The sequence below is a fragment of the Eretmochelys imbricata genome, chromosome 6 (genome assembly GCF_965152235.1).
Source record: "Eretmochelys imbricata isolate rEreImb1 chromosome 6, rEreImb1.hap1, whole genome shotgun sequence".
Classification (NCBI taxonomy): domain Eukaryota; kingdom Metazoa; phylum Chordata; order Testudines; family Cheloniidae; genus Eretmochelys; species Eretmochelys imbricata.
In genome coordinates this window covers 104,726,700-104,753,883 of record NC_135577.1, presented here as the reverse complement: position 1 = coordinate 104,753,883, position 27,184 = coordinate 104,726,700, and the positions used below count along the sequence as shown (strand labels likewise).

At 39.4% G+C, this 27,184-nt stretch overlaps 1 protein-coding gene across 1 annotated transcript in view; it reads right to left on the bottom strand.

Annotated features, from left to right (window-relative positions):
• Positions 1 to 27,184, bottom strand: part of PPP4R4 (protein phosphatase 4 regulatory subunit 4) — a 123,176-nt gene that overhangs the window by 4,385 nt on the left and 91,607 nt on the right. The window contains exons 12-24 of the mRNA XM_077820417.1: positions 24,861 to 24,938; positions 22,778 to 22,861; positions 21,109 to 21,291; positions 17,960 to 18,065; positions 16,956 to 17,103; positions 14,006 to 14,150; positions 10,818 to 10,859; positions 10,642 to 10,716; positions 6,459 to 6,528; positions 5,963 to 6,043; positions 5,498 to 5,591; positions 3,762 to 3,832; positions 402 to 552 (exon numbers count right to left, since the gene is read on the bottom strand). Of these exons, the coding sequence (XP_077676543.1) occupies positions 402 to 552; positions 3,762 to 3,832; positions 5,498 to 5,591; positions 5,963 to 6,043; positions 6,459 to 6,528; positions 10,642 to 10,716; positions 10,818 to 10,859; positions 14,006 to 14,150; positions 16,956 to 17,103; positions 17,960 to 18,065; positions 21,109 to 21,291; positions 22,778 to 22,861; positions 24,861 to 24,938 (1,328 nt within the window). The remainder of the gene's footprint in view (positions 1 to 401; positions 553 to 3,761; positions 3,833 to 5,497; positions 5,592 to 5,962; positions 6,044 to 6,458; positions 6,529 to 10,641; positions 10,717 to 10,817; positions 10,860 to 14,005; positions 14,151 to 16,955; positions 17,104 to 17,959; positions 18,066 to 21,108; positions 21,292 to 22,777; positions 22,862 to 24,860; positions 24,939 to 27,184) is intronic.

Here is a 27,184-nt window from a genome sequence, read left to right as displayed (position 1 = left end):
TAAACTAGAATGAAGACCTCTGAACTAGGAACACATATTTACACATAGCCAAAGTATCAGAGCATATGATTCGTTGAAAACCAACCATATGCAAGGGAATACTGATCAATACACTATTCCCAAAAATAGATAGCCACATTGGAAAGACACATTTAAGGAACAGTATGAAAGACTTGTTCAAAGGGGCACAATATAGTCCTAAAAATGCTTTTGAGAACCCAAATTTTCACACAGGCAATATTCCATATCCAAATATTTGTGTACATAAAAATCTGGAAATGGAAAATTGCATGTAACAGATATGGACACACAAAAACAAACCCTGCAATTTTACAGACTATTCTGAGTTCCATTTGTGAATAGCTCCCTTAAGGTGCTCATAACTATAACCAATCACTTACAAGCTCATCTTTCGTGAATGACTGTCTTTAGTCCCATTGTTCTTTTGGTCAACTGAGTTAGCTGTATTACGGGAGGAAGTTGCTATGGGGGTGCTGGAAGAAAAGACAGCATTTCCACTAATATTGGTGGAACGAGTCCGGAATGAATCATCTGAAAGAAAGTAGTTGACAATTATACAGGGAATTAAGTCTGAATGAAACACAGCGACAACACATCTATCAGTAGGTTGAACAGGTGTTCCGACTGCAATATAGCATAAAATTGTCCTGTCTACAAAAAAACTTTGCTGATTTAAAGATTTTCACTAAAAAAAAATGGTGTGGCAAAGTACTGAAAAATAGCTGATAATCTATAAACTTTTTGAGAAGGTCTACAGAAAATGAACCAAATTTAATACATGAAATGTCTCTGATATAATATATGTCTAATAGGCAGCTTTTTAAAACTGGGTCTCCCTTTCTACATACAAAATTTCTGAATGCAAATAATTGCAAGCACAATTTATGGCATCTAGATGTCTAACTACTATTTTTAAAAACACCAGTCAGGAATGTCCAAATTCATGTCCAAGAGTCTACTACTTAACAATATATATTTTTGCAAAATATGTTACACAGAAAAGCAACTGAAAATGAAAAAAGTATATTAAGAATTGGTCAATGCATAAATATGATCATATTTCTCTATTTACTGAGTGCTCGCTGTCTTTTCTGCTGGTTAATCCATAGGATCCTGTCATAAATATAAAGGGAAGGGTAAACCCCTTTAAAATCCCTCCTGGCCAGAGGAAAATTCCTCTCACCTGTAAAGGGTTAAGAAGCTAAAGGTAACCTCGCTGGCACCTGACCAAAATGACCAATGAGGAGACAAGATACTTTCAAAAGCTGGGAGGAGGGAGAGAAACAAAGGGTCCGTGTGTCTGTCGGTATGCTGCTTTGCTGGGGATAGAACAGGAATGGAGTCTTAGAACTTTTAGTAAGTAATCTAGCTAGGTATGTGTTAGATTATGATTTCTTTAAATGGCTGAGAAAAGAATTGTGCTGAATAGAATGACTATTTCTGTCTGCGTGTCTTTTTTGTAACTTAAGGTTTTGCCTAGAGGGATCCTCTATGTTTTGAATCTAATTACCCTGTAAGGTACTTACCATCCTGATTTTACAGGGGTGATTCCTTTACTCCTATTACTTCTATTTCTATTAAAAGTCTTCTTGTAAGAAAACTGAATGCTTTTTCATTGTTCTCAGAACCAAGGGTTTGGGTCTGTGGTCACCTATGCAAATTGGTGAGGATTTTTACCAAACCTTTCCCAGGAAGTGGGGTGCAAGGGTTGGGAGGATTTTGGGGGGAAAGACGTGTCCAAACTACGTTTCCCAGTAAACCCAGTTAGAGTTTGGTGGTGGCAGTGGTTATTCCAAGGACAAAGGATAAAATTAATTTGTACCTTGGGGAAGTTTTAACCTAAGCTGGTAAAAGTAAGCTTAGGAGGTTTTCATGCAGGTCCCCGCATCTGTACCCTAGAGTTCAGAGTGGGGGAGGAAATTTGACAGATCCCATCTCTAAATGCTTGCAAATTGCTAATCAACAAATGTATATAAAAAAAAGTTTTTAAAAATTCCAAAAGTACATCATTAACGATTTTGGAGAATGAAATCCTCTTGTTTAGACCATGTTCAGGATATAGAGTAGCAGTGCAAGATCACTGTCTTTGTTTAGTCCCACCTTGAAAAAGCAACACATCCTCTCATTGCCTTTGCATGCAAAAACTCCTCAAGTGGAAACAGAACCTGGGAACACCGCAGAAGAGCATATTTGAAAATGGTTAATAAATGAATTGGTGCTTTAAAAAATGATTTTATTAGCATTTTAGACAGGATGGAGTCAAGCACCTCTAGGGGCAGGGAGGAAAAGTCAGAACTTATTACTTCTAATTAAATTTCAAAGGACCTCAGTGAAAATGGGCAACACAGACACCTTCTGAGGAACAAGGTGATCAAATCAAGGAAGAGCAGTTGGGTCAATATGAACCATCTTTATTTAGTATTTTTAAATTGTCCAATTAAAATGACTATCAGAGGGTAATCAGTCAGATTTGTGCCTGTTTGACTAGTAAAGGGGTATTGGAGCAGTCCTAGCTATATCTGATATAACATTTGTGACAGGAAATTCTACCTAGACAGAATTCCAGTGCTGCCAACTCTGAGGATTTTATCTCAAGTGTCACCATTTGGATTTTTTAAAAAGCACCCAACAGCTGGAATCATGTTATTACTTGAGAATCTCATATTTGAATAAAAAAAGGAAGTTTAGAGCTGATGTTGCTGTAGAGAAAAGCTTGACAACATTAACCTAAAGTCTCCAACACCAGAAAACAAATAAAAAGAACTCTACAGTTATAATTTTTAATTCTTATGATTTTTTTTATGGTCTGACTCATGATTTTTGAATGCTTGGGGTTGGCAATTCTGGAATGCCTTCTGCAAGAGTTCTGCAAACCTATATTCAGAGAGTAAAATGAAGCAGGTTTAGTATATAGATGTCTCAAATGTTATGTGCCATTGACATTTTTAAACAGTCTAATGTTAACTACATTTAGGTGAACCATTTTTTATTTGTATAGCTTTTGTACTGTATGAGCATTTACCATTGGAAATATCTGTAATTGCTATTTTAAAAGATCTTCAGTTTGACCACAATATGACTCAAATTATCTCTTGTCCACTTGTCCGTAGCCAGAGTGAAAATTACGATTAATGTAGTAATGATCTTTAAAGATCATTCCATATCTGGAAACTAAACAAATTAAACTATGCGATCTAAAATAAAAAAGAGATACTTCAAATAATAGAAAACTAATCTTTCCGGGATTAACCTTGTTAACCATCATTTCTTTCTTTCCCTTGTCTACCAACTATGCAGCTCTCCATCACTGGCTTGTTTAATTCTCTAAGAAGTCACTTTGAGCTTTATCTTATGCTTCCCTTTATGCCTGGAACACCCTTCCAGAATTAATTTGTAAAGACCCTATACGATTTTACTTCAAATTCTTCCCAAGTCTCATTTGGTACTACAACAGAACACCAAACTGATAATGGCTAGGGAGGTGGGCAGTAGGGATTATCGAAAATTTTTATTTTTTTTATTTTTTGACTTGCAACCGAATAGTTATCAGATGGCTAGTTTACATAACCAGGTGTTGCTATCAATGTTCCTCTCCTGCTCTTTTCATTTTGTCAAGTACAGTCCTATTTTTTTAAAGCAGAGTCTCTGTTTTTTAGTCGGTGTTGATACAGTAGTACAATGGAGCCCTGAACTTCTCCAGGGCCTCTAGGAGCTACTTTGATACATACAACAACACTTACCACTAAATGGTAGCATAGAACCCTTTCCCACTCCTGGTATAGAAGAAGTATATCCTGTTGCAGAACTTTTACTAGAAAAACAATTACGTGATAAATTACCTATTACACATTAAACTAAGTAAGTCACAAGCAGTGTTTCTGGGTCTTCAAATGTTTGCCATTTATAAGTCCAGATTTGTATTAAAATGGTATTTTTTCACCCAAATACAAAAAATTCACACATTTCCCAATTATAAGAAACTGCTGATTTAGGCCATTATTTAACAAGGTACGTAGGCATCAGTGGTGCAAGTAGAAATCATTTCTTGCCAGTACACTGCACTCATGGGAGGGACACAAAGGGGGGGGGCACGTGATCCCCCCATGTGATTCCTCCCCACCCCCAGCCCAGGGTCCCCGTGCTCTCCCCCACCCCCATGATACACATCCATTCCATGTTATCTGGAGGAGGTGCTCTTTCCTCCTCCCGCTGCGCTGGAGACTTCTTCTGAACAGATCCCAGACAGGAGGACTCAGGAGACGCAGATGCATGGAAGGGCTGGGGGCGGTACAGCTGTGCTGGAGGAGCTGTCAGCATGGGGCAACCCCACATTCTGCTCCTTTCGCCGCTGTGGTTCCTGGGAAATCAGGGCTCTCTGGAACCGCAGCAGCCAAAGGAGCAGAAGAACGTGGGGCCGCCTGGTGGCCCCACGCTGGCAGCTCCTCCAACACGGCTGCTGTACCACCAGGAACCCTGCCCCCAGCCCTTCCACGCAGCCACGTCTCTGGAGTCCTCCTGCCTGGGTCTGTACAGTAGCTCCGCCAGAGGACGGGGGGAGTGGCGGCGGGGTTGGGGATGGTACAGCTGTGCCAGAGGAGCTGCCAGTGGCACCACGTTCTGCCCCTTTCACCGCTGTGGTTCCCGGGATAACTCTGCATCTCAGGGCTCTCCTGAGAACCGCAGCGGTGGCCCCACGCCAGCAGCTCCTCTGGCGCGGCTGCTATACTGCCCCCAGCCCTGTCCTCCGGTGTGGCTGCTGTACAGACCCCAAGCCGGAGGTCTCAGGAGACGCAGCTGCGTAGAAGGGCTAGGGGCAGGCTCCTCCTGTGTTTCCGGTATGCCATACCAGCTATGAATATCTTACTGGTACGGCGTGCCAGAGCGTACTACCGTACTTGCACCACTGTTAGGCATGCACCTAACATTAAGCACATGAGCAGTCCTATTTACTCATGCTTAAAGTTAGGCATGCACTAAAGTATACTGCTGACCTAGTGCCTTAAGCATTTACTACATCTTCACAGAAGTCTGGCATGTTGTCCATGTAGGGGTGTGGCACAATAAAAGGAGTAAGGGTGTCTGCATAAAATGGATAACAACTGCTGCAAAAAGAGTATTCCTTGTGCCATTGTCCTGGATGGAAATAGCCAGATGGAAAATATATCCTGAAATGTTTTCCAAATGAGAGCACAACATAAGAAAAGTGGTGTTATTTGGCCAAAAGCAGGTATGCTATAGGTACAAACCAGTATTAGGTGATAATGGATAATATACATCATAGGTTATTCAGAGTTCTGAGATGGGACAGATTATGTCCTGCTTTGCACAACTATAAGATGGTTTGGGGTGTTATACCTTAGAATTCAGGAGTACATTTTGGGGTGTATATTCTCCATATTTTGGAGAATACATATATTTCTATAAGAGGTAACCAGAATTTGACCTTAGGAGTGGAATCTATTCGAAGAAAACATACTTAGAACACTTGTCTATGTTGCCATATTTTGGATGCAGTGCTTGAGTACTGAAAGACTGGCTTCGAACCAACTTAGATTTCTTCCCTTCTTTGCCTGAAACAAATAAGCAGCAAATACATTTAAAGTGAGGAAATTATTGCAATTTGTCTTTTATCAGTAGTAAGAATGTCTATTTACATTACTTCTTCTCAGCATAAGCTAATTAAAGGAGCTGGAAGATAATATAGCAATAAATCTCATTTATATCACCCATCATGAACGACCAAACAACAATCAAGAAAATATTTAAGTGTAAAAAGACCACGTGTTCTCTAACTGCAATGCTTTCTTCTGCAATGCTTTCTGCAATGCACAGTGGGTGAAAGCCTGGCCGCAGGGGAGTCAGTGGTACCTTTGTCTATTTTCAAACTTGCACAGGAGAGATACAAGTATCCTAGAAATTTTTTTAAAAATTTGTTTCTTACTTGTTGATGCACTTGAAGAGCTTCCAGAAACAGAAAGAGATATACTTTTTGACAAAGTTGATGACGTTTTACTGTCTCTACCTAAAACAAAGTTTATTGTAAATGCTGTACTCTGATAAATAGCCTTACTTTACATAAAGGTGTAAAATATTATATACAACTTTGGTATGATACTGGGGAAAATAGTAATAATACTAGAATAGTATAATAGTAGCATCCTTGAAATAAGAGACAGACAATCATACTACTACCTTCTTAGTAGAAAATATCATATTGGACATGTATTTTATTAATGAAATTAATACTATGCTATGTAACACACCATAAACATTTTTTATAAATTACCCTTTTTAAAGAAAAAAATGACAAAACAACAAGAGTTCTTTACTAAGTTAAACACCCACCATCATGTTTCCTAAAACACTACTATATTAATTTCATTTACCAAGAATCACCCCCCTAAAATAAAAACAAGAACCCCCAAAAAAAAACTTACGCTTCTTTTCAAATATTTTATCACTGATAGACCTTCCCTCATTCTGCTGCTTCTCTTTTTCTAATTGTTCCTATTATGGAAACAATTTCATAAGAATGAGAATTTACACTCCACACAGATTGAAGGCCTCCTGTAAATGAGCATGCTCCCAACCCACCAACCTACAAATTAATTTCTTCTCTCAATTATTTGAACATAGACCCCCTCTATCAATAACACTGTCATGTGTTCACTAATGAATATCGGCTGGAACCCAGTAAATGCTCTGAATGATCTAGTGTGCTTTTACTGTAGTAGAGATCGTAACAAAAGAGTAGGGTAACACAATGTAAAGTTGACTCAGGAAATTTGGTCTTCAACATTCCCCTCCATGAAAAATGGTAAGGAATTTATGCTTAGTATGTTGTTTTTGACAATGTATTGTTTTCTTTTAAAAACACATTTCTTGAAACAAAACAAAACAAAATAATTCCTCATACATGACTTTGCACAAGCTAAGTGTGACGCTTTAAAGTACACCTGCTTTTGAATTCAGGAAGGTCTCTGAACAATTTCTTAACAGATAAAAATTACTATTTATTCAGATTCTTACAACTCAAAAGCTTCTTGATTTTTATTACATGATCTCAGAAAGATCTTGTAGGCTGAGATCAAGCAAGAGAAATGTTAGCCAGAAAGAGGAGAAGCTATAACATAGAAATTGGGTGTTTAAAATGGAAATGCTATATCTATTGTGCAATGTGGCTACTATGATTCTAGAATACATATAGAATTTAAAGGTCTGGCTCATAAACAGTATGAAGATACAAAATCAATATAGATGGACAATATTTAAATCCAAACTGATATAACCAATGTATTTTCTCAAGCTTTATGCTTTCTCTAAAATTAGCATCTAAAGTATTTACTGGAGTTAATAAGCCTCTATTGAAAAAAAGGTATTTGAACCACTTGTAATAATTTCTCATATTTTAGTAAACCCATTTTTAAATCTGTATTATTAGCTAGTTTTATAACAGATAGGACATATAATTATCGATATATGCATGAAATATCATTTCAGTCAAATTATTTCTAGTAACGTCTTCAGTGTGCTTGGTGCTTTCCAAACAGAGTAAGCATGATCCCTCCCACCTATGTAACATTAGCTTTGCTTTCCTGTACCACACCTCATAATACACACACCAATGGAACGTAGAAAGGTCTATTTTTTCTTTTCTTTAGAATTCTAGTTACTATCCCCACAAAAAAACTTCATTAAATCATGGTTAAGATTGTTCAAGTGTAGTTCCAATTAACTAAATAATTGAAATCAAGGAAATTACCAATTTATGTACCGTTAACAACCAGATTAGTTCATACTGTCCAGATGTACTCAGACTCCTCATGCAACCACACACCGAACACATCAAGTTCCTCAAAATCATGCTCAAACACACAACTTAACTCCAGCCTCAGTGAGACAGACATTTCACCATCACGTCATATTTTTACTACACTAATGTAGAATGTGTTACTTCTAACCAAAGTGCTCAGAGGCGGCAATTAAGCTTGAGCAATTGGATACATGTAATGCTTTTGAGGGGAGTGTGAGGCTCTGCCTTAGGGCCAGCTGGAGGTGCCAGGATATGCCTGGGGTGGGAGTGAGGGACTGCCAAGGTGTGTTTCAGATAAGACACTGCAGGACTCTGGTAGGGGACAACCAGGAGGCATGGGCGTCTCAGTAGGGAGAGGTGCATCAGGGACATGGGTGAGGACATACAACTATGGGGTTGTGGCAGTTGAGGGTATGGGGCTCTGACAGAGGTAGGTGCGGTCAGGAGCACGCAGCATAACCCCACCAGGCAAAGGCCAAGCTAACGTGAGCATTCTTGTGAAAGGGTCGGGCCAAATGGCTACAGGAGAGTAATGGAAGGCAGATATATTAGCCCCAGGTTAAGTGGGTCCCTTTTCCCTGGGTAAGGTAACAGGGAAGGTTCCAGAACAATCAGGAACCTTCTGGAGACAATTAAGACAGACAGGCTGATTAGAACACCTGCAGCCAATCAAGAAGCTGCTAGAATCAATTAAGAGAGGCTAATCAGGGCACCAGGAGTTTAAAAAGGAGCTCACTTCAGTTTGTGGTGCATGTGTAAGGAGCTCGGAGCAAGAGGCACTAGGAGCTGAGAGTGAGAATGCATACTGTTGGAGGACTGAGGAGTACAATCATTATCAGACACTAGGAGGAAGGTCCTATGATGATGATAAAGAAGGTGTTGGGAGGAGGCCATGGTGAAGTAACCCAGGGAGTTGTAGCTGTTGCACAGCTGTTCCAGGAGGCACTCTAGACAGCTGCATTCCATAGGGCCCTGGGCTGGAACCTGGAGTAGAGGGCAGGCCCGGGTTCCCCCTAAACCTCCCAACTCCTGGTCAGACACAGGAGGAGTTGACCTGGACTGTGGGTTCACGAAAACAGCCAAACTGAGGGCTGCCATGAAGCTCCAAGGCGAGCATATCTGCCAATAAGCGCAAGACTCACCAAGGTAGAGGAGAAACTTTGTCGCAATTCTATAAAGGGTAAACATAATAGGGGAATTTGGGGAGTCTGAATTAGTCCCAGTCCACAAACACCAGTGCCCAAGCCAGCTCCTACTTCCCTGTTCCAAATGCGAGAAATCTGAGTAGAGGTGGGCACCAGGACTGAACTGAGTATAGAATGTCAAAGCAGGGGTGGGAAGTCAGCTCAGAAATTAGTCAGATAAGCCCCTTAGGCATTCCTGCCTAGGCACTGATCCAATCTCAGCCCTTGACTGAGCTCACAAGACAGCCTGCTACCTAGCAGATCTGGCTGGAGCTTGAGATCAGCAGAGGAAGTTGAGCAGGGCAGAGAGGCTGCCTAAAGTGTTGGTGAGTTGAGCTTGAGCTGGAAATGCTAGTGCCCAGCACAAGAGGCTCAGTGGTGTCTGCAGAGAACAAAGAGGGCCAGGTATGGGGGCTCTGCAGCAGTGTTGGAAGGACAAGGTAGTATTTCTAGGTCAGTATTTAACCTGTGATGGCTCGTTTGAAAGGAGTCCTGCTGCTGTGAACAAGAAGTGTGTTAAAGCAATCCTCCTCCAAAACCTATCGGGCCCTCAGCTCTCACACACCAGACAGGTCAGGGAGCAACTGGCACCTGCCTACATGACAATTAAAAACCCACGGCTTACCCAGGCCAGCTAACTCAGGCTTGCGGGGCTCAGGCTAAGGGGCTGTTGAAATTGCAGTGTAGACTTCCGTGCTTGGGCTGGAGCCAGGGCACTATGACCCTGTGAGATGCAAGGATCCAAGAGCCTGAGCTGCAGCTTGAGCCCAAACATCTACACAGAAGTGACACAGTCCTGTAGCCTGAGCCCCACGGGCCAGCTGTGGGTTTTTATTTGCAGTATAGACATACCCTCATTGCAGTGTAGGCATACGGAGAGCTGACTGGCTGGTGTGTGAGCATCCAGGGATATGGTAGACTACCCGGGGGAGTGCCAGCTGCAGAGTTCTGCCAGGCTTACAGCTCCAGTGAACCACAGTAGATTTAAAAGCTAGAGCAGCGGGGAGGCAATAGCATTTATCTGCGTTCTTTTCCAACACTGAGTGGCTCCTGAATGCCTCCTAGCCCCTTGTGCTCCATGCAACCCACACTGAGCCTCCCGCCTGCTGGGCTGCAGCTGTCACTGGCTCCAACCCCTTCTTTCTTATTAAGAAAGTCTACAGCAGATACACAGCCTCCTTTGGCTTTCTTGGCTCACAAGAAAAGTTATGACATTAGCTTTTTTGCATACTGAAGCTGAGTGTGAATTTTGAAGTATTTAGATTATTACATTACAAAAGTCTGCCAAAACATGAGGGTCTCTTGGAAAATTTCATAAAGGAAAGTTGTTAAAGAGCTTAAAAAATTTTAAGCTACAAGGCTTTCAAGTGTGAAATTTCTCCAAAAATTCAGTCTCCTAACTGACATGGTGTAATATAGATAATAATTAGAGGGAGGTTTATGTTGTTTTTAGAGATTTAACCCTACTTTACAGTGGAAAAGGAAACTATGTCACCCCCAGCACACCTCCATAATACACACTTCACTACACGCATACCCTGGAATCACCTTCCCAACAACATATATAAATATTTAGCTTTAAACTATGAAACTGTGGCAGGCATATTATATTTAAAAACATACCATTTCCAACAGGAGTTGTTCTTCTCTTTCTTTTTCTTGATCCAACAAATCATTTTCATAAAACCTTTTCTGAAACTGATTAAAGTTTAAAATAAAAAAAGTAATAGAAATAATCATATATCATTCCATACATCTTTAACTCTCACTCGCAAGTGTAAAATCTGGAAGGCACTTACAGCATCCACAGAGATTTCCATTCTGTCCAATTCTAACACCGTCTATAAAAAAAGTAAAATAATATTTTTACCCTAAGCTGTCCAATAACTCCAAGAACATGCTAAGTTTAAGCTTAAAAGGAAACTTGTCATTGTAGGAAAGCTTAAAATACTGACATTCAATACCTTCATAGAATCATAGAAGATTAGGGTTGGAAGACACCTCAGGAAGTTATCTAGTCCAACTCCCTGCTCAAAGCAGGACCAATCCCCAACTCAATCATCCCAGCCACGGCTTTGTCATGCCTGGCCTTAAAAACCTCTAAGGATGGAAATTCCACCACTTCCCTTGGTAACCCATTCCAGTGCTTCACCACCCTCCTAGTGAAATAGTTTTTCCTAATATCCAAACTAGACCTCCCCCACTGCAATTTGAAACCATTGCTCCTTGTTCTGTCATCTGCCACCACTGAGAACAGCCAAGCTCCATCCTCTTTGGAGCCCCCCTTCAGGTAGTTGAAGGCTGTTATCAAATCTCCCCTCACTCTTCTCTTCTGCAGACTAAATAATCCCAGTTCCCTCAGCCTCTCCTCACAAGTCATGTGCTCCAGCACCCTAATAATTTTCATTGCCCTCCGCTGGACTCTCTCCAATTTGTCCACATCCTTCTGTAGTGGGGGGCCCAAAACTGGAAGCAATACTCCAGATGTGGCCTCACCAGTGCCGAATAGAGGGGAATAATCACTTCCCTCGATCTGTTGGCGATGCTCCTACTAATGCACCCCAATATGTTGTTAGCCTTCTTGGCAACAAGGGCTCGCTGTTGATTCATATCCAGCTTCTTGTCCACTGTAACCCCCAGGTTCTTTTCTGTAGAACTGCCACTTAGCCAGTCTGTCCCCAGCATGTAGCAGTGCATGGGATTCTTCCATCCTAAGTGCAGGAATCTGCACTTGTCTTTGTTGAACCACATTAGTTTTCTTTTGGCCCAATCCTCCAATTTGTCTAGGTCACTCTGAACCCTATCCCTGCCCTCCAGCATATAGAATCATAGAATCATAGAATATCAGGGTTGGAAGGGACCCCTGAAGGTCATCTAGTCCAACCCCCTGCTATCTACCTCTCCCCCAAGTTTAGTGTCACCCGTGAACTTGCTGAGAGTGCAATCCATCCCATCATCCAGATCACTAATGAAGATGTGGAACAAAACCGGCCCCAGGACCGACCCGTGGGGCACTCTGCTTGATACTTGCTGCCAACTAGACATGGAGCCGTTGTTCACTGTCCATTGAGCCTGATGATCTAGCAAGCTGTCTATCCACCTTATAGTCCATTCATCCAATCCATACTTTTTTAACTTGCTGGTAAGAATACTGTGGGAGACTGTATCACAAGCTTTGCTAAAGTCAAAGTATATCATGTCCACCACTTTCCCCATATCCACAGAGCCAGTTATCTCATCATAGAAGGCAATCAGGTTGGCCAGGCATGACTTGCCCTTGGTGAATCCATGTTGACTGTTCCTGATCACTTTCCTCTTCTCCAAGTATTTCAAAATGGATTCCTTGAGGACATGCTCCATGATTGTTCCAGGGACTGAGGGTGAGGTTGACCGGTCTGTAGTTTCCCGGATTCTCCTTCTTCCCTTTTTTAAAGATGGGCACTATATTTGCCTTTTTCCAATCGTCCAGGACCTCCCCCCATCGCCACGAGTTTTCAAAGATAATGGCCAATGGCTCTGCAGTCACATCAACCAACTCCCTCAGCACCCTCGGATTCATTAGATCCAGACCCATGGACTTGTGCATGTCCAACTTTTCTAAATAGTCCTTAATCTGTTCTTTCACCACTGAGAGCTGCCCAATGCAGCAGTCTGGGAGCTGACCTTCTCTGTGAAGATGGAGGCAAAAAAGTATTGAGTACTTCAGCTTTTTCCACATCATCTGTCAGTAGGTTGCCTCCCCCATTCAGTAAGGGTCCCACATTTTCCCTGACCTTCTTCTTGTTGCTAACATACCTTAATGGGGTCCCATTTGTAAGGATTTTTTTAAAACCGAAGAAACATTTTTGTATTGTTTAGAACATAAGAATGACCATACTGGGTCAGACCAATGGTCTGTATCCTGTCTTCTGACAGTGGACGGTGCCAGACACTTCAGAGGGAATGAACAGAACAAGGCAACTACTGAGTAATCCATCCCCTGTCGTTCAGTCCCAGCTTCTGGAAGTTACATGTTTAGGAAAACCCAGAGCATGGATTTGTGTCCCTAACCATGTTGGCTAATAGCCAAGTTGATGGACCCATAGTTGATGTATCCATCCTCCATGAGCTTATATAATAACCCATATGCTGAGAAGTTAATGCTGCAATCAGAAAATACTCATAGAGGTCTGTTTTCTCACCAAATCCCACTCTGATTCACAAAGGAACGGCTAAATTGTGCCATTTATATATGATCTAAAGTTAGCTGCGCTGTGCTAAAGTGAGAGCACGAGAGTAATGCAGACACTGTCAATACCTCTTGGGGTTCCCCATTAAACTAGGGTGGGGAGTGGTAATTTGTGATGACCCCCAGCCTTTTCTGGGATGTAGCCTACTTATACTGCTGGCTGACATATATGAGGAGGCAAAGCTCTATTTAATCTATACCCCACCCACTCACTCTTAGAGGGAAAGAGTTGGCACGCATCCATAAAGACTGCAATCCAGGTAGTCCTAAACTGGCTGCACTGGGAGAAGAGGGCATTTTTACTTCCCATCTCTTTCCTGAGTGGCTGTGTTGGGAATAAGTACAATCTAGCACAAAGAAAATGCATCTTGTTACTAAAGAATAGAAACAATAGCAAAACATTTATACCTCAAGTATTCTGACTCATTTTTACCGATGTGAACCTTTCTTCCCATACCTGTATTCATACTGCTACCCTTGGAGCAGGCTGAGGCAGCCACTAAACAAGAAAGCCTGACTCACAGCATCAAGCAGTTAACTGTATTTTAAGAAACCAAGAAAATATATCCTTCTCTTAAATTCAGCAGAATATAATATATTTCAATCTGACATTTTCTCTGATTCCAATTGTTCAAACTGACAAAAAGAATAACAGAGTCCTTGACCTCCTATCCCAACCTCAAGAGCAAAGACATCAGTTGTCTTAATTTGCAGTGACAGCTGCAACATGAGATGTTCCTTGATCAGAAAAATACTTACTCGTTTTACAATAGTCAAGACATCTTTATCTTTTTCCTGACAGAGAAGTTTTCTTATACACAACTCTAATTGCTGAAGTAAATGTTTGTCCGTGGGGACCTTCAGGGTAGATTTCACTTTTGGCAACAAATAGCAAAGCTTCATTCTGTAAGAAAAGGAATTCATATTTAACTTCTAATGCAGATAGTGAGCAAATACTTGGTTCCATTGTTTAATAAAAGCAGTAGCCAATTTGACTCCACTTCATATCTGCTTTTATTTTTCAGCCTACCTCTAAACTTGATTTTTATGAAGTCCTTTGACTAAGTAAGAATGAAAAGCAAAGCTGAAGAGTGTGAAAAGCAACATTTAAAATGTAAGTTATTTCTAGTCCCAGGGTAAAATTTTCAAAGGCACCTAAGTGACTTCAGAGCCGGAGTCCTATTTTCAAAAAAGTGACTTAGGGACAGATTTTTAAAAGTATTTAGGCACCTAAAGGTCTAGATATGTGCCTGGTGGGATTCTCAAAAAACATGCAGGTGCTGAACTCCCTTAGGTGTCTGGTTCTTTGGCATCTAGGAGTCTCATTGAAAGTCCATGAGATTTAGGCTCTTAAGAGCCTAAGTCCCTTTTGAAAATGGAACTTTAGACACTTTTCAAAATGTTACTCTTGTTCTCTGGTCTTCCAGGCTACTGCAGGAGAGGAAGTGCTCTGTATTGTGACACTGCTAGATGATTTAGTCTGAACAAACTCTCCCTGACTTGAAGATTGAGATCACAAGGAAGGGCCTACAGCGTGGAGGTAAGGCTGAGGGGGAAGAGAACCTCTAAAGAATTCAGGGTAATTCTGGATGGGATAATGAAATGTGGCTGCACTTCTGACTCCTAGCAGTTTTGCAGGTGCTCACACTGAAATGATAAAGTTGTGACTGCCTGATACAATATCACTGAACATCAAAATTCTGTAAAGTATTTAATAGGCTTTCCAGTACTGCTCTCCATAATGGCTTACTATGCTGCATGAAACTGTTAATATCTTTCTAAAATAATTAAGCTCAATTTTACACAGTAGAAAATGCCAGCAGAAACTCTTCAAAGAAAGAGTTTTATTGTAACGGAACTATATACACAAAGCTGTACCTTGTCAGCTACGAAACTAAATTTTTGAGGCCATTTTCTCAAAATAGCAAATTTAACATTTTTCAGTTTTCTTCAATGATTCTCTGATTTTGTAATATAAATTCAGTTTGATTAAATAAATAAATATAAATACAGGAAGCAAAATGTCCTTATTTTCAAACAGATCTTCTTCAGATATAGAAAACTAATATATTTACAATCCTGAAAGCATTTTCTAGAATGTCATCAGTACAAAAATAGCATACTATATTATTACAAAATGTGGAATCTGAACCACTGTGTACGTACTGAAATATGAGAGTATAAATATAAAAAATGCTGTTATCAGGTTTGGTCAATGGGCAATCTGGTCTAGTATTCTGGCTCTGGCAATGGCCAGTGCCACATGTTTGAAAGAAAGCTAAAAAAAAAACCCCAAGCAGAAAATTATGGAATACGATGTCCATAGGGGAAGTTTTTACTTAACCCCACCAGTTAGTAGCTGACTTATGCCAGTATATATGAGGTTTTAAATCACTGTTTACTTTTAGCATACTGATACAACTGTGGATGCTCTCAATGTCCATATTCACTTTTATGAATCCTGCTAAGCTTTTGGCCATGCTGATAACTTGTGACAATGGCTACGGATGCATTCTGTAAAATGCATTTCCTTTTTATCAGTGGTAAATTTGTTGCATTTCAATTCCACTGAATATCCCTTTGTTCTTGTATTAGTGGTAAGAGTAAACGGAAGATCCACTAGCTTCACTATGCCATTCTCATGCAAAAACTATGTTAAAAGAACATTAAGGTTGCAAAGTGAAATACTCTAAAGTTTGGACATCCTGTGGACAACTGGGACAACTGTGCCCTTTTTTGCACATACATTAGGAGTTAGTATTTTTTCAAATGAGTTAGTGTTTTTACATGATCACCAACTGTTTCTCAAATATACAATATATCAGAATAATACAATTTTTACACAGCTCTAGGTATACATGTGTAGAACATTATACATAATGAAAAAAATATATATTCCCAACATTCAAAGAGAATTTATTTCACATGTTTAATATTTAGGTTTTGTTTTTATATTCCAATGGATTACAGAATGTGTCTTTTTTTTTAAGTTGTATTTCTCATCAATAAATTTTATCTGCCATTCTGCAGCCACTTAACTTTGTTAAGTCCCTCTGAGGTTCCTCACAGACTTCTCGTCTTGATTAACTTAAATAATTTTGTGACTGACACAAATTTCATTATTGAACTGTTCAGTTCACTTCCAGATCATTAATGAATTTATTAAACAATAAAGAGCCATGCACAGAACCTGCAGGCACCCCACAGTGAATCTTTTATGTTGAAAATTGATAATTTATTCCTATTTTTTTCTATCCTAGACATTTTCTAATTTGTGTCAATACTTTAGCCTTCATATTGTATCAACAGAGGGCTGATCCAAAGTTCAATTAATTCAGTAGGAGAGACACCCATTCATTTTAATGGGTCTTGAATTAGGCATCGAGTTTCTTTAATAGACTTATAAAGGTCTTTGTAAAAATACAAATAAATGATATCGTATGGTCCTCCTCTAACCATTATTATGTTGACATGCTCTAGTAGATTAATAGGCAAGATTTAATGTTATAAAAAACATGCTTTTGTGTCCTATCATACCAGGTTCTTCTGGATATTTTATAATCCTCTTTTTCTTTTCAACTATCACAGAAAATCTTAGCCCTGTTACTCAACTTATTTAAAGAAGCCATTTAATATTATATTAATATACACCATGAAACTATTAGGGTTAGTTTTTTCCATATAAAATTTCATACAATTGGTACAATACCTCACATTTGCTACTGGATCATGGGTAAGCTCGAGCACAGGTAGAAAGAAGTATTTACAGAAGAATGATTTGGAAAACAGTTCCATAATGAATTCACAGGTGTCTAAAAAGCGAAGTCTGTTCCAGTAACTTTTTCCTTGGCCCAGCTCTGGAAAATAAACCCCCAAAAAGGTTATCTGTAAAGTTTTAAAAATGAAATAGATCATGTCAAGGATTAGCCTGAGATTGAAAGTGATTTTAATGGTTGTGATGGGGTCAATAAACTTGTCACAAACCCCAGCATGTCAGCCTATCTCAAATTCACTCTCTGGTTGAAATCCTGACCCCACTGAAGACAGTGCAGTTTTGCCTCTGATTTCAGTGGGGGGCAGAATATCATCCTCTGTGTTTGATTAGCCCACTGAAACATCAGAACTACCAAGTGACACAGCTGGTACATGGAACAGAAACTCGTGCATTTCACGTCACATATCAGGTGCATGAAGCTAGAGCTGTGCAAACATTAAGGATCATTAATGAGGGCTTTTCATCCTTCTATGCAATTTTTGAGGAACTACAGTACAGATCAATAGGTCAAATTTGTCAGCTGCTTTTAAATTATTTAAATCCTCTATAAATTATTCATTTTTCAGAAAATGTATCATTCAGCACTCTTTAAAATGCAGCCTCTAGTGTTCTATTTTCTAAGAAAAACTGCTTTGTATAATACAACACCTTCAGCTAAAAATACTGAATTCCAGCAGTGTGGGTTTACAGGATCTTTCAGCATATGGTAAATTTCCTGCATAGACTCTTCCTGCTGAGTACTTTGCATAGCTGTGGTACATATTCACATGTCTTATCTGATGACATTGTGGACCAAACTGGTGGTCCCGTATGTCTTCTGAATATTGTTTCTTCATTGATGATATGGTTACAGAGTACAATCCTAAGCACCATCTCCTTGTCATTTACCAGAATTAATTTGCTTCTCATAAAATAATCAAGAAAAAATTACTGCTTACGTTCAATCAGTTTCTGAATCACTTCATGCCTCTGTTCTTGTTTGCGATTATAGCGTAAATAAACACAGAGAGTTCGAGCAGCTGCTTTTTGGACAGGGAGAACATTCTTAAAAGAAACAGGAAATACAGTTAAACATCTAAAGGCATGTATAGGTACTTCTGGACACACTATCAACTACAAGAGAAAAATAAGACAACTCATCAGGTTCCTTCTGAAAGTGTGATATTTTGGCATGTGGTTTTATTTTCCTTTTTTTCCCCTTGCAATATATTCTACATTATTTTTTCATTCTAAGGGTAACAGATATTACACTTCAAGTTGAAATACTTTTTAATGTCCACTCAGATCAAGTATTTTTACAAATAGACTCCATTAATATTTAATTAGACCTCTTTTTTAATTCAAACAATGTCACTTTTCAGACTGATAACAGCCAAACAATAATTTATAGACACAGCTGATTGAAAACATTTAGTTCCATAAAATGTAGGAACAAACTCAGATGTTTAAAAAGGTCTGAATGTTTAACACTGAACCTGTATTGTGCTCTAGGCACATGTTGAACATAACTTACTGTATACTGCATTTTGATTTCAGCTTTTGTGGGTCTGCATGGCTCCTGATGTCTGTAGTATTTACAGACCTATAATTTTGGCCCATGATTAAGGCTAAGATTTGTCATGGTTATTTTTAGTAAAAGTCACGGACTGGTCACGGGCAATAAACAAAAATTCACGGAAGCCATGACCTGTGACTTTTACTGCTGCGGCTCCACGGTTTCCCCTGCCACTGTGGTAGCTGGGAGCTGTGGGGATCCCCTCCACTTGCGGCAGCTGGAAGCTGCCTTGGGGAGGGGCGGCCCTCTGCCCAGGGCAGCTAGGAGCTGCAGGGTGACCATATTTCCCAAAGAGAAAATGGGACACCTTCCGCCACTCGCCCAAGTCGTCCCCCACCCCCTGCACGAGGCTGTCGCCCATTGCTGGAACCCTGAGGAGGGTCCCCTCAGGAGTCTGTCACCTGTCCCTGGAACCTTGCAGCCCTTCCTCCACCCCCATCACCTGTTGCTGCTGTTGGCCTGTCACTGGAACCCTGTCAAGGCCCCACTGATTGCCAGCTCCAGAGTGCTGCAGCCCCTGGGAGAATGTCATGGAGATCTCTGGAAAACTTATGAGGAGAGCCTGAGGGAACTGGGATTGTTTAGTCTGCAGAAGAAAAGAATGGTGGGGAGAGGGGGATTTGATAGCTGCTTTCAACTACCTGAAGGGGGGTTCTAAAGAGGGATGGATCTAGACTGTTCTCAGTGGTAGCAGATGACAGAACAAGGAGTAATGGTCTCAAGTTGCAGTGTGGGAGGTTTAGGTTAGGTTGGATGTTAGGAAAAACTTTTTCACTCAGCTATGCAAAGTACTAAGAGGGTGGTGAAGCACTGGAATGGGTTACCTAGGGAGTTGGTGGAATCTCCTTCCTTAGAGGTTTTCAAGGTCAGGCTTGGGATGATTTAGTTGGGGATTGGTCCTGCTTTGAGCAGGGGGTTGGACTAGATGACCTCCTGAGGTCCCTTCCAACCCTGATATTCTATGATTCTATGAAGTCAGGAATTGCATGACTTCCATGACCACTGTGACAGAAACGTAGCCTTATCCATGATCCAACAAAGCACTTAAGCTGTTGCTTAATTCTATCCTTATTCAAGTAAAGCACTTAGGCACATGCTTAACTTTAAGACCCACAAAAAAGAGTCATGAAAAGTGATAGTTTTCTGCAGAAAATTTTGATTTTTTTTGTTAAAAAAAATTCTTAAAACCAAAACACTTTCAGCCAAAACCCAAAATATCTGGATTTGGATATGCTGCTGCAATACCTCATGGGAGCTGTAGTTCAGTTGCCCCACATCCTCATTCTCCTCTTGGGGCTGAATTCCCCAGTCAGACTTCATCTCCCATGATACATCATGGCTTTGGGACTCCCATAAGGTACAGTCTCCGCTCACCAAGAGGGAAGACAATGGTGCGTAACAGGATATGGAGTCCGACCAGGGAGCCTGCACAGGAGAGGAGACTCAGAGCACGAAGCAACTACAGCTGTCATGAAGCAGCACAGTACCATACCAAACTGAAATATTTTGGTTGTTGAGTAAAAACTAAAAATATGTTTTGCATTTCATGGATTCGTTTTCCATTTTCCGACAACCTCTGTTTATGGGTCAGCTTTCTATATAGTTACCAGATATTCACATTGAAGTAGGTCATGCCACTGAAAAAGTTTACCGTTCACATTTTATTCATATGTGCAAAAATAATAAAGAGCTCCCACATCCTTTTCTTTTCAAAATATATTAGTTTTAACTAAAATCATTTAACTGTCATGCACATTTTCTACAATTTGTCTCATATTATTGCTAATAAGCTATATGAGGCCTGATTTACCATTGCATTACTCCACAGAAATCACTGGCATATCACTGGTGTAAAACTGGAGTAATGCAATGGTGAATTGGGCCCATCAACTTTGACCATTTATTTATATAATTTACCCACTTTCTCTACTCTCTCTATCCCTTTTTTTGTGTTTAAGCTGCTTGGTACAGGGACTGCACTTTCTACTGTTTCTGGAAATCACTTAGCACACTATTGGTGCTACCAAAAATAAACAACAAAAAATAATGCCTTTTTACAGTACTCTTTCTCCTTGATTAATTTAACAAGGCCCCAATCCAGTCTTTCTAAAGCACAATTTATTCCATGGAATTAAATGTCACAAAAGAAAGAATGTAATATAAAGTAAGCTAAGGGATCAAGTAAAAGATTCATTTTCCAGATGAGAAAATTTTGATTTACACAAAAACATATTGAGAATCAGCAATGGCATGGGAAGGGAAATCCAGAAAAGAATACATGACAATTTCTTGAAATGTTAATGAAGTCCAACTTTTCCTATGAAAGGTGTGGGGAGGGAGGAGGGGGGGTTCTTATGTGACAAAATTAGTGAACAATCTAATTTTGTTCTATAGAAGATAATATAATAAATACTAATTTTAAATAAAATATATAGTACATAAAGGTATTATTTATATTGTATTAGTCATTCTAAAGCATCAGAAACAAATATGAAAACAACAGAAGAGAGATAGAGACAGCTTGGGGCTCACATTTGTCAAAATGATTGTCAACATTCTGTGCAAAAAACGATAATAAATCTGATCACTTGATATGATATGAGGCAGGCATGCATATTTTTGTAATAACTTCTCATGAGTTCTCCATTTTAAAGAAGTTGCTGCTCTCTGTTCCGCAGTCGTTAGTGCCGGAATCAAGTCAGGGACAGTCAATAACTAAAAATATAAAATAAAAACATTAAAAATTTAAAATCTCAAGTCATTATGACACAGTATTAATTGAAGCCTAAAAATTATGTTAATTTAGAAATCTACAAGACTGATTTGTTCCTATTTTAAGATGATAGCCTGTGTTTGCACACGCAAAATCCATTCATCCAATCATGTTGTTATATGGGCCCCCAGCAATGGACAATCTGATCACCTCCCTACATTAATAAATTTGTACTCACAGCATGCCCGTGAGGTAGGGTAGTATCATCCCCATTTTACAGATGGGAAAACTGAGGCACTTGCCCATGATCACAGAGGGAGTAAGTTACAGAGCTGGAAGTAGAACCCAGGTCTCCCAAGTACTCATTCAGTACCCTAATCACAAGGCCATCATTCCTCCTAAAAGGATTAACTGTCTGAAGGGGCAGTTCTACATAAAGTTACGCAGATGTGCATACAAATTACTATTAGACATATGCAACTACACTTTGACTATGAAACCATAAAGATGCAATTGCACAACTTAGATGCAACTTAGCTACTATGTTTGAAAATTTGATCCCTTTTTATGCCATCATGTGCCAGCAATGTCCCTCTGCCATGTACATTGGCCAAACTGGACAGTCTCTACATAAAAAAATAAATGGACACAAATCAGACGTCAAGAATTATAACATTCAAAAACCAGTCGGAGAACACTTCAATCTCTTCGGTCACTCGATTACAGACCTAAAAGTGGTAATTCTTCAACAAAAAAACTTCAAAAACAGTCTTCAACGAGAGACTGCTGAATTGGAATTAATTTGCAAACTGGATACAATTAACTTAGGCTTGAATAAAGACTGGGAGTGGATATGTCATTACACAGAGTAAAACTATTTCCCCTTATTTCCCCTCCTACTGTTCTTGTAAACTGCTGGAAATGGCCCACCTTGATTATCACTACCAAAGGTTCCCCCCGGCCCCACGCTGGTAATAGCTCACCTTTCTTGATCACTCTTGTTACAGTCTGTATGGTAACACCCATTGTTTCATGTTCTCTGTGTATATAAAATCTCCCCACTATATTTTCCACTGTATGCATCCAATGAAGTGAGCTGTAGCTCATGAAAGCTTATGCTCTAATAAATTTGTTAGTCTCTAAGGTGCCACTAGTACTCCTTTTCTTTTTATGGATACAGACTAACACGGCTGCTACTCAGAAACTTTGTGGTTATTTATTCAGACAGAAGGCAAGTATAAACTGAAAATGTTTGCATTGTGCAAAAGGGCCTTACATCTATATAATTATCTCTCCCTCTTGATATGTATATAAGTAAACAAACAAATACAAATGTCAGTTTGCAGATTTGTCAGAGTCAGGATCTGGTCCCATAATCCTTCTGCAAACAGACTCTCAGTGATTTCAATGAGCATTACATATGTGAAACAACTTCAGTACTAACCTCCTTCATGTTTAGAATTAGACTACAAAACACAGGTTGCTTACTTTGCTTTCTGATCCACTGTTTTCTCCTCCGGTAGTCATAAGTTCAAGAATTTCAGGAAGGTGACTTATCAGTGCATCTAATACCTATTTAAAGAAATGTTGGATTAATCATATTTATAGATTTACTTGGCCTGATTCTTCTCTTGCACAAGTTTGATGCTGGTATGTCTCTAGTGATTTCAGTGGTGTTACTACTCTTGTACACCAATATAAATGAAACGAGAATCAGGTCCCATTATTTGTCCTGATGATGTTACTAAGATCATACCCATACTACAATCAGATCTTTTAAACCAAAGTATTCACAATATAAAATATTAAAATGTAAATATCTTTCTGTGTACCACTGCAGTTTCCAGACAGTTTAGTAAGAACTTCATCAGATATGAAAGCAAATAAATATATTTTGGACAATTTTTGCCAGATAAAACTTAAAACTCTTTTTTTATCCAGCTTTAGCAAAACTGCACTTGATAGTGTATTATATTTTACTCTGGAAATGCAGACTAACATGCCATTGAAAGTTTGGGGCATTTAAAACTAGACTAGAAATAACACTGTTAAACATACTGTAGGGACAAATCCTAAATTGATGACAGATGGTTTTAGAGCCTCAATTTTTGAGTGCCCAATTGAGACATCTTAAAGGGACCATAATTTTCAGAAGTGCTGAGAACCTGCTCTATGAAAATCAGGCCCTTTTAAGGTGTCTCAAGCTGGGCACCCAAAATCCATATTTATTTTTCAATATCTTGGCTCTATACAAAATAAAGTGGGCCAGATATTGGAATAATTGGAATAATTCCACTGAAGTCAAATGAGTAGTCACATACTAAAGACAAGAGTTGAAATTCCTTCAGTATTTTACTGCATTGGGACTGAATTGCTTTTTTCTTATTTAATCGTTTGGCCATTTCAATGGAGAACCAAAAATGTCACAACATCTTTGCAAGACGGTGAAGTATTTTACACATGGCAAAACTGAGGCAGATGAAATTTAGGTCACACAGAAAGTCTGTGCTAGACCATGGACAAAAATCTAGGTCTCCTTTCTCTAAGTTCTGTCCCTTAATCACAACACTATTATACCTCCCATTCAGTCAGAGAAAAAAAAAAAACTTGAAACCTCTCCATAATCTATATATACTTAAAATGAATGGATTTACATGTAATTGTATAAATTAATCAATCTTGATAAGTTACAGGGGCAGTGGAATCCAAGGGGGGGGGGTCTAGCACCCCTGCAATGGATATATTATTGTGATCTATGTTTCTGACCCTGCATATCCTTCTTAAGCAAGTTGTTTTGTTGTTCTGCTCAAGCCAGGTAGGGCTCCAGGACTGCTGAGGGCAGAGGCAAGAGTGAAACCCAGAGGGGCTCGAGCGGTTGCTGCAGTGCCAAGGATCGGTCTGGGGCGCAGGTAGGAAACCAGGTGATTAGGCTGGGATCAGCCACTCTGGTGCATACCACTGGGCCCCCACTTCCCAGCCTGGAGCCAACTGCTCCACCCCAGCGAAATCCCATAGCTCTTCTCACTCCTCAGGGAAAGCACTCACCCCACTCCCACTCCTATCCTTGACACTCTACTTATCCCCCACTCTCAATGCAAAGCCTCCATCCTGATACCCCAACTTTGCCTCCTTCCCCATACAGAGTACCCACCTGGACTTCCTCTGACACTCCGACTTCCTCCTGCTCCTTGATTCTCCCCATTCTCCATGCTTAGTATGTTTAGATTTCTGTATGTACCTATATGTATGTATCCATTCAAAGAGGGCATCTGCCACTTCTGATAAATTATACCATGTTCAACCAAATTTTGAATACGATAAAAACAGGGGAGGGTTATTGAATTGAAATATCCCCCTATTTTCCCCTTTTATTTTCCTACAGTCATCACCTTCAAAGGCACCAAGATAAATCTGAGTCTAAAATGACTCCCTGAATCTTTATAGAATATGTGAACCAAAAGTAAAACTCATCACTTCAAACATTCATTATATTGGTTTATTGTATTGTTGGTAAGCATTAATGTAAACTAAATTAATGTAACCAACAAATAAAAAAGAGCAAATATATTACCTCCAATGAATCATCCTGTAGTAGTGTTACCAGTTCTTTATGTATTACATACACACCAGAATCTAAAAGCTTAGCAACCTAAAAAATGACAGTAAGGCAAACAAACAAAAACACACTTTAGTTTCATGGAAATACAACAGTTAAAATAGCTGCATTTACTTTTCAGAATGGTTTGACTAGTAATATGAAAGTATGGATGCTGAACAAATCTCTAATATCCACAAATTGCACTTTAAAATTGTTGAGGTTATGTACTTTCCTGCTATTAGCATATAACATTGCTTTTATAACAGCATGCAAAATGAACACCAGAGCTGTTGCATAACTATTAAACATGCCATTGAGACTGGGTTAACAAGAGATTCCTTTTCTAATGTTTATATTCCAAAGGTGGGGTTGTTGTTTTTTGTTTTGTTTTGTTTTAAAAAGAAGACCTGCAAATACTTAGAGACACATTCAGGGCTTTTAAAACAGCCTGCTGCATGCTCCAGTAACAGAGGTAACAGAGTCAGACAGCTGAATTGAAGAAATAAAGGTTGGTTTGGCGTCAGCTATGGGCCCTAAGCCTCCGTAATCTTTGTAATTTGAGGTTCTCACTTCATAAACTCCAAGGCTGCTGGCATTTTTGATTAGATTTCACAAGTCACATTTAAAGTTCTGCAGTAAGCCTGATGTCAGTGTTAAAACAATCAGTAACATATGGCAGCAAATAAGAGAAAAGTGTCAAGGAATCTGACTTCTCAGCCATGTGGGGTAAATCATAGCTTCCTTTTGAGGTAATACTTGATACTCTTTAATCATTTTCTTTGTATCACTTAGCTCATGCTAACAATCTGTTTACCTCCAGCTAAGAGGAAGGATATAATTTCTTTTAGGAAATGGCTACAAAGCATATTAAATCAAAAATATATCCAACTAGAGATGAGCATCATAAATTACTGATATCTGTGTGACATTTGGATGACTAATTACACTGATGACATAATAACACATTAACATACCCTAACTGTGCACAGCATTTCAAGTGTAATCTCACGAGTCCCTTTTACAGGGATAAAATAACTTTCTTTTATTTATTCAAATATCAGTTTAAAGGTGTCTGGAGGTAGACACACTAAGTATCGGATTTTGCAGAATTATATGCTAGTTATACAATTTCCACTACTAGCTTCAATTATCTCCTTCTATGGCAATGTTGTGCAGAGGTTAAAGCAGGGAACTGGGAGTCAAGATACATTGGTTTTATTTCTAATTCTACTACAAATTCACCGTAAAACCTTCAACGAACTGTTTAATCTCAGCCTCATTCTCCCCTGTCTATAAATTGGGGATAATAAGAGTGAGTCCTGAGTTGCTCTGAGGTTTACAGTAAAGCTCTGCAATCCTTGGATGAAAGTCACCATCTGAAGAGTATGGATTATTACTAAATTGAGGAAGGGGATTTTACATTCATTTGTGCAATTCATTCCATTTAAAAATCATTAATACCTACACAACCACACCATCTAATATATTTAATAAAACAGGATAGCGCAGCTTATAGAAAACCAAGCAGTTAATTATAATATACATACTTGTTACATTTCTATAACTTTCTAACTCTGTTAATATTAACATTCAGTCAATGTTTTGCCTAGACCTGGTGTTTACAATGTCTTCCCCACACTGCCAACTAAGCCCCAAATCCTACAGTCCTAGAGAAGGATTGCAGAATCAGATCAAATGCAGCATATTCTTTTCTCACATTCTCTAAGAACATAAGAATTGCCATACTGGGTCAAACCAAAGGTCCATCCAGCCCAGTATCCTATGCCAGGTGCCCCAGAAGGAGTGAACCTAATAGGTAATGATCAAGTGATCTCTCTCCTGCCACCCATCTTCACCCTCTGACAAACAGAGGCTAGGGACACCATTCCATACCCATCCTGGCTAATAGCCATTAATGGACTTAACCGCCATGAATTTATCCAGCTCTCTTTTAAACCCTGTTATAGTCCTAGCCTTCAGAACTGCCTCGAACAAGGAGTTCCACAGGTTGACTGTGCGCTGAGTGAAGAAGAACTTCCTTTTATTTGTTTTAAACCTGCTGCCCATTAATTTCATTTGGTGGCCCTTAGTTCTTATATTATGGGAACAAGTAAATAACTTTTCCTTATTCACTTTCTCCACACCACTCATGATTTTATATACCTCTATCATATCCCCCCCTTAGTCTCCTCTTTTCCAAGCTGAAAAGTCCTCACCTCTTTAATCTCTCCTCCTATGGGACCTGTTCCAAACCCCTAATCATTTTAGTTGCCCTTTTCTGAACTTTTTCTAATGCC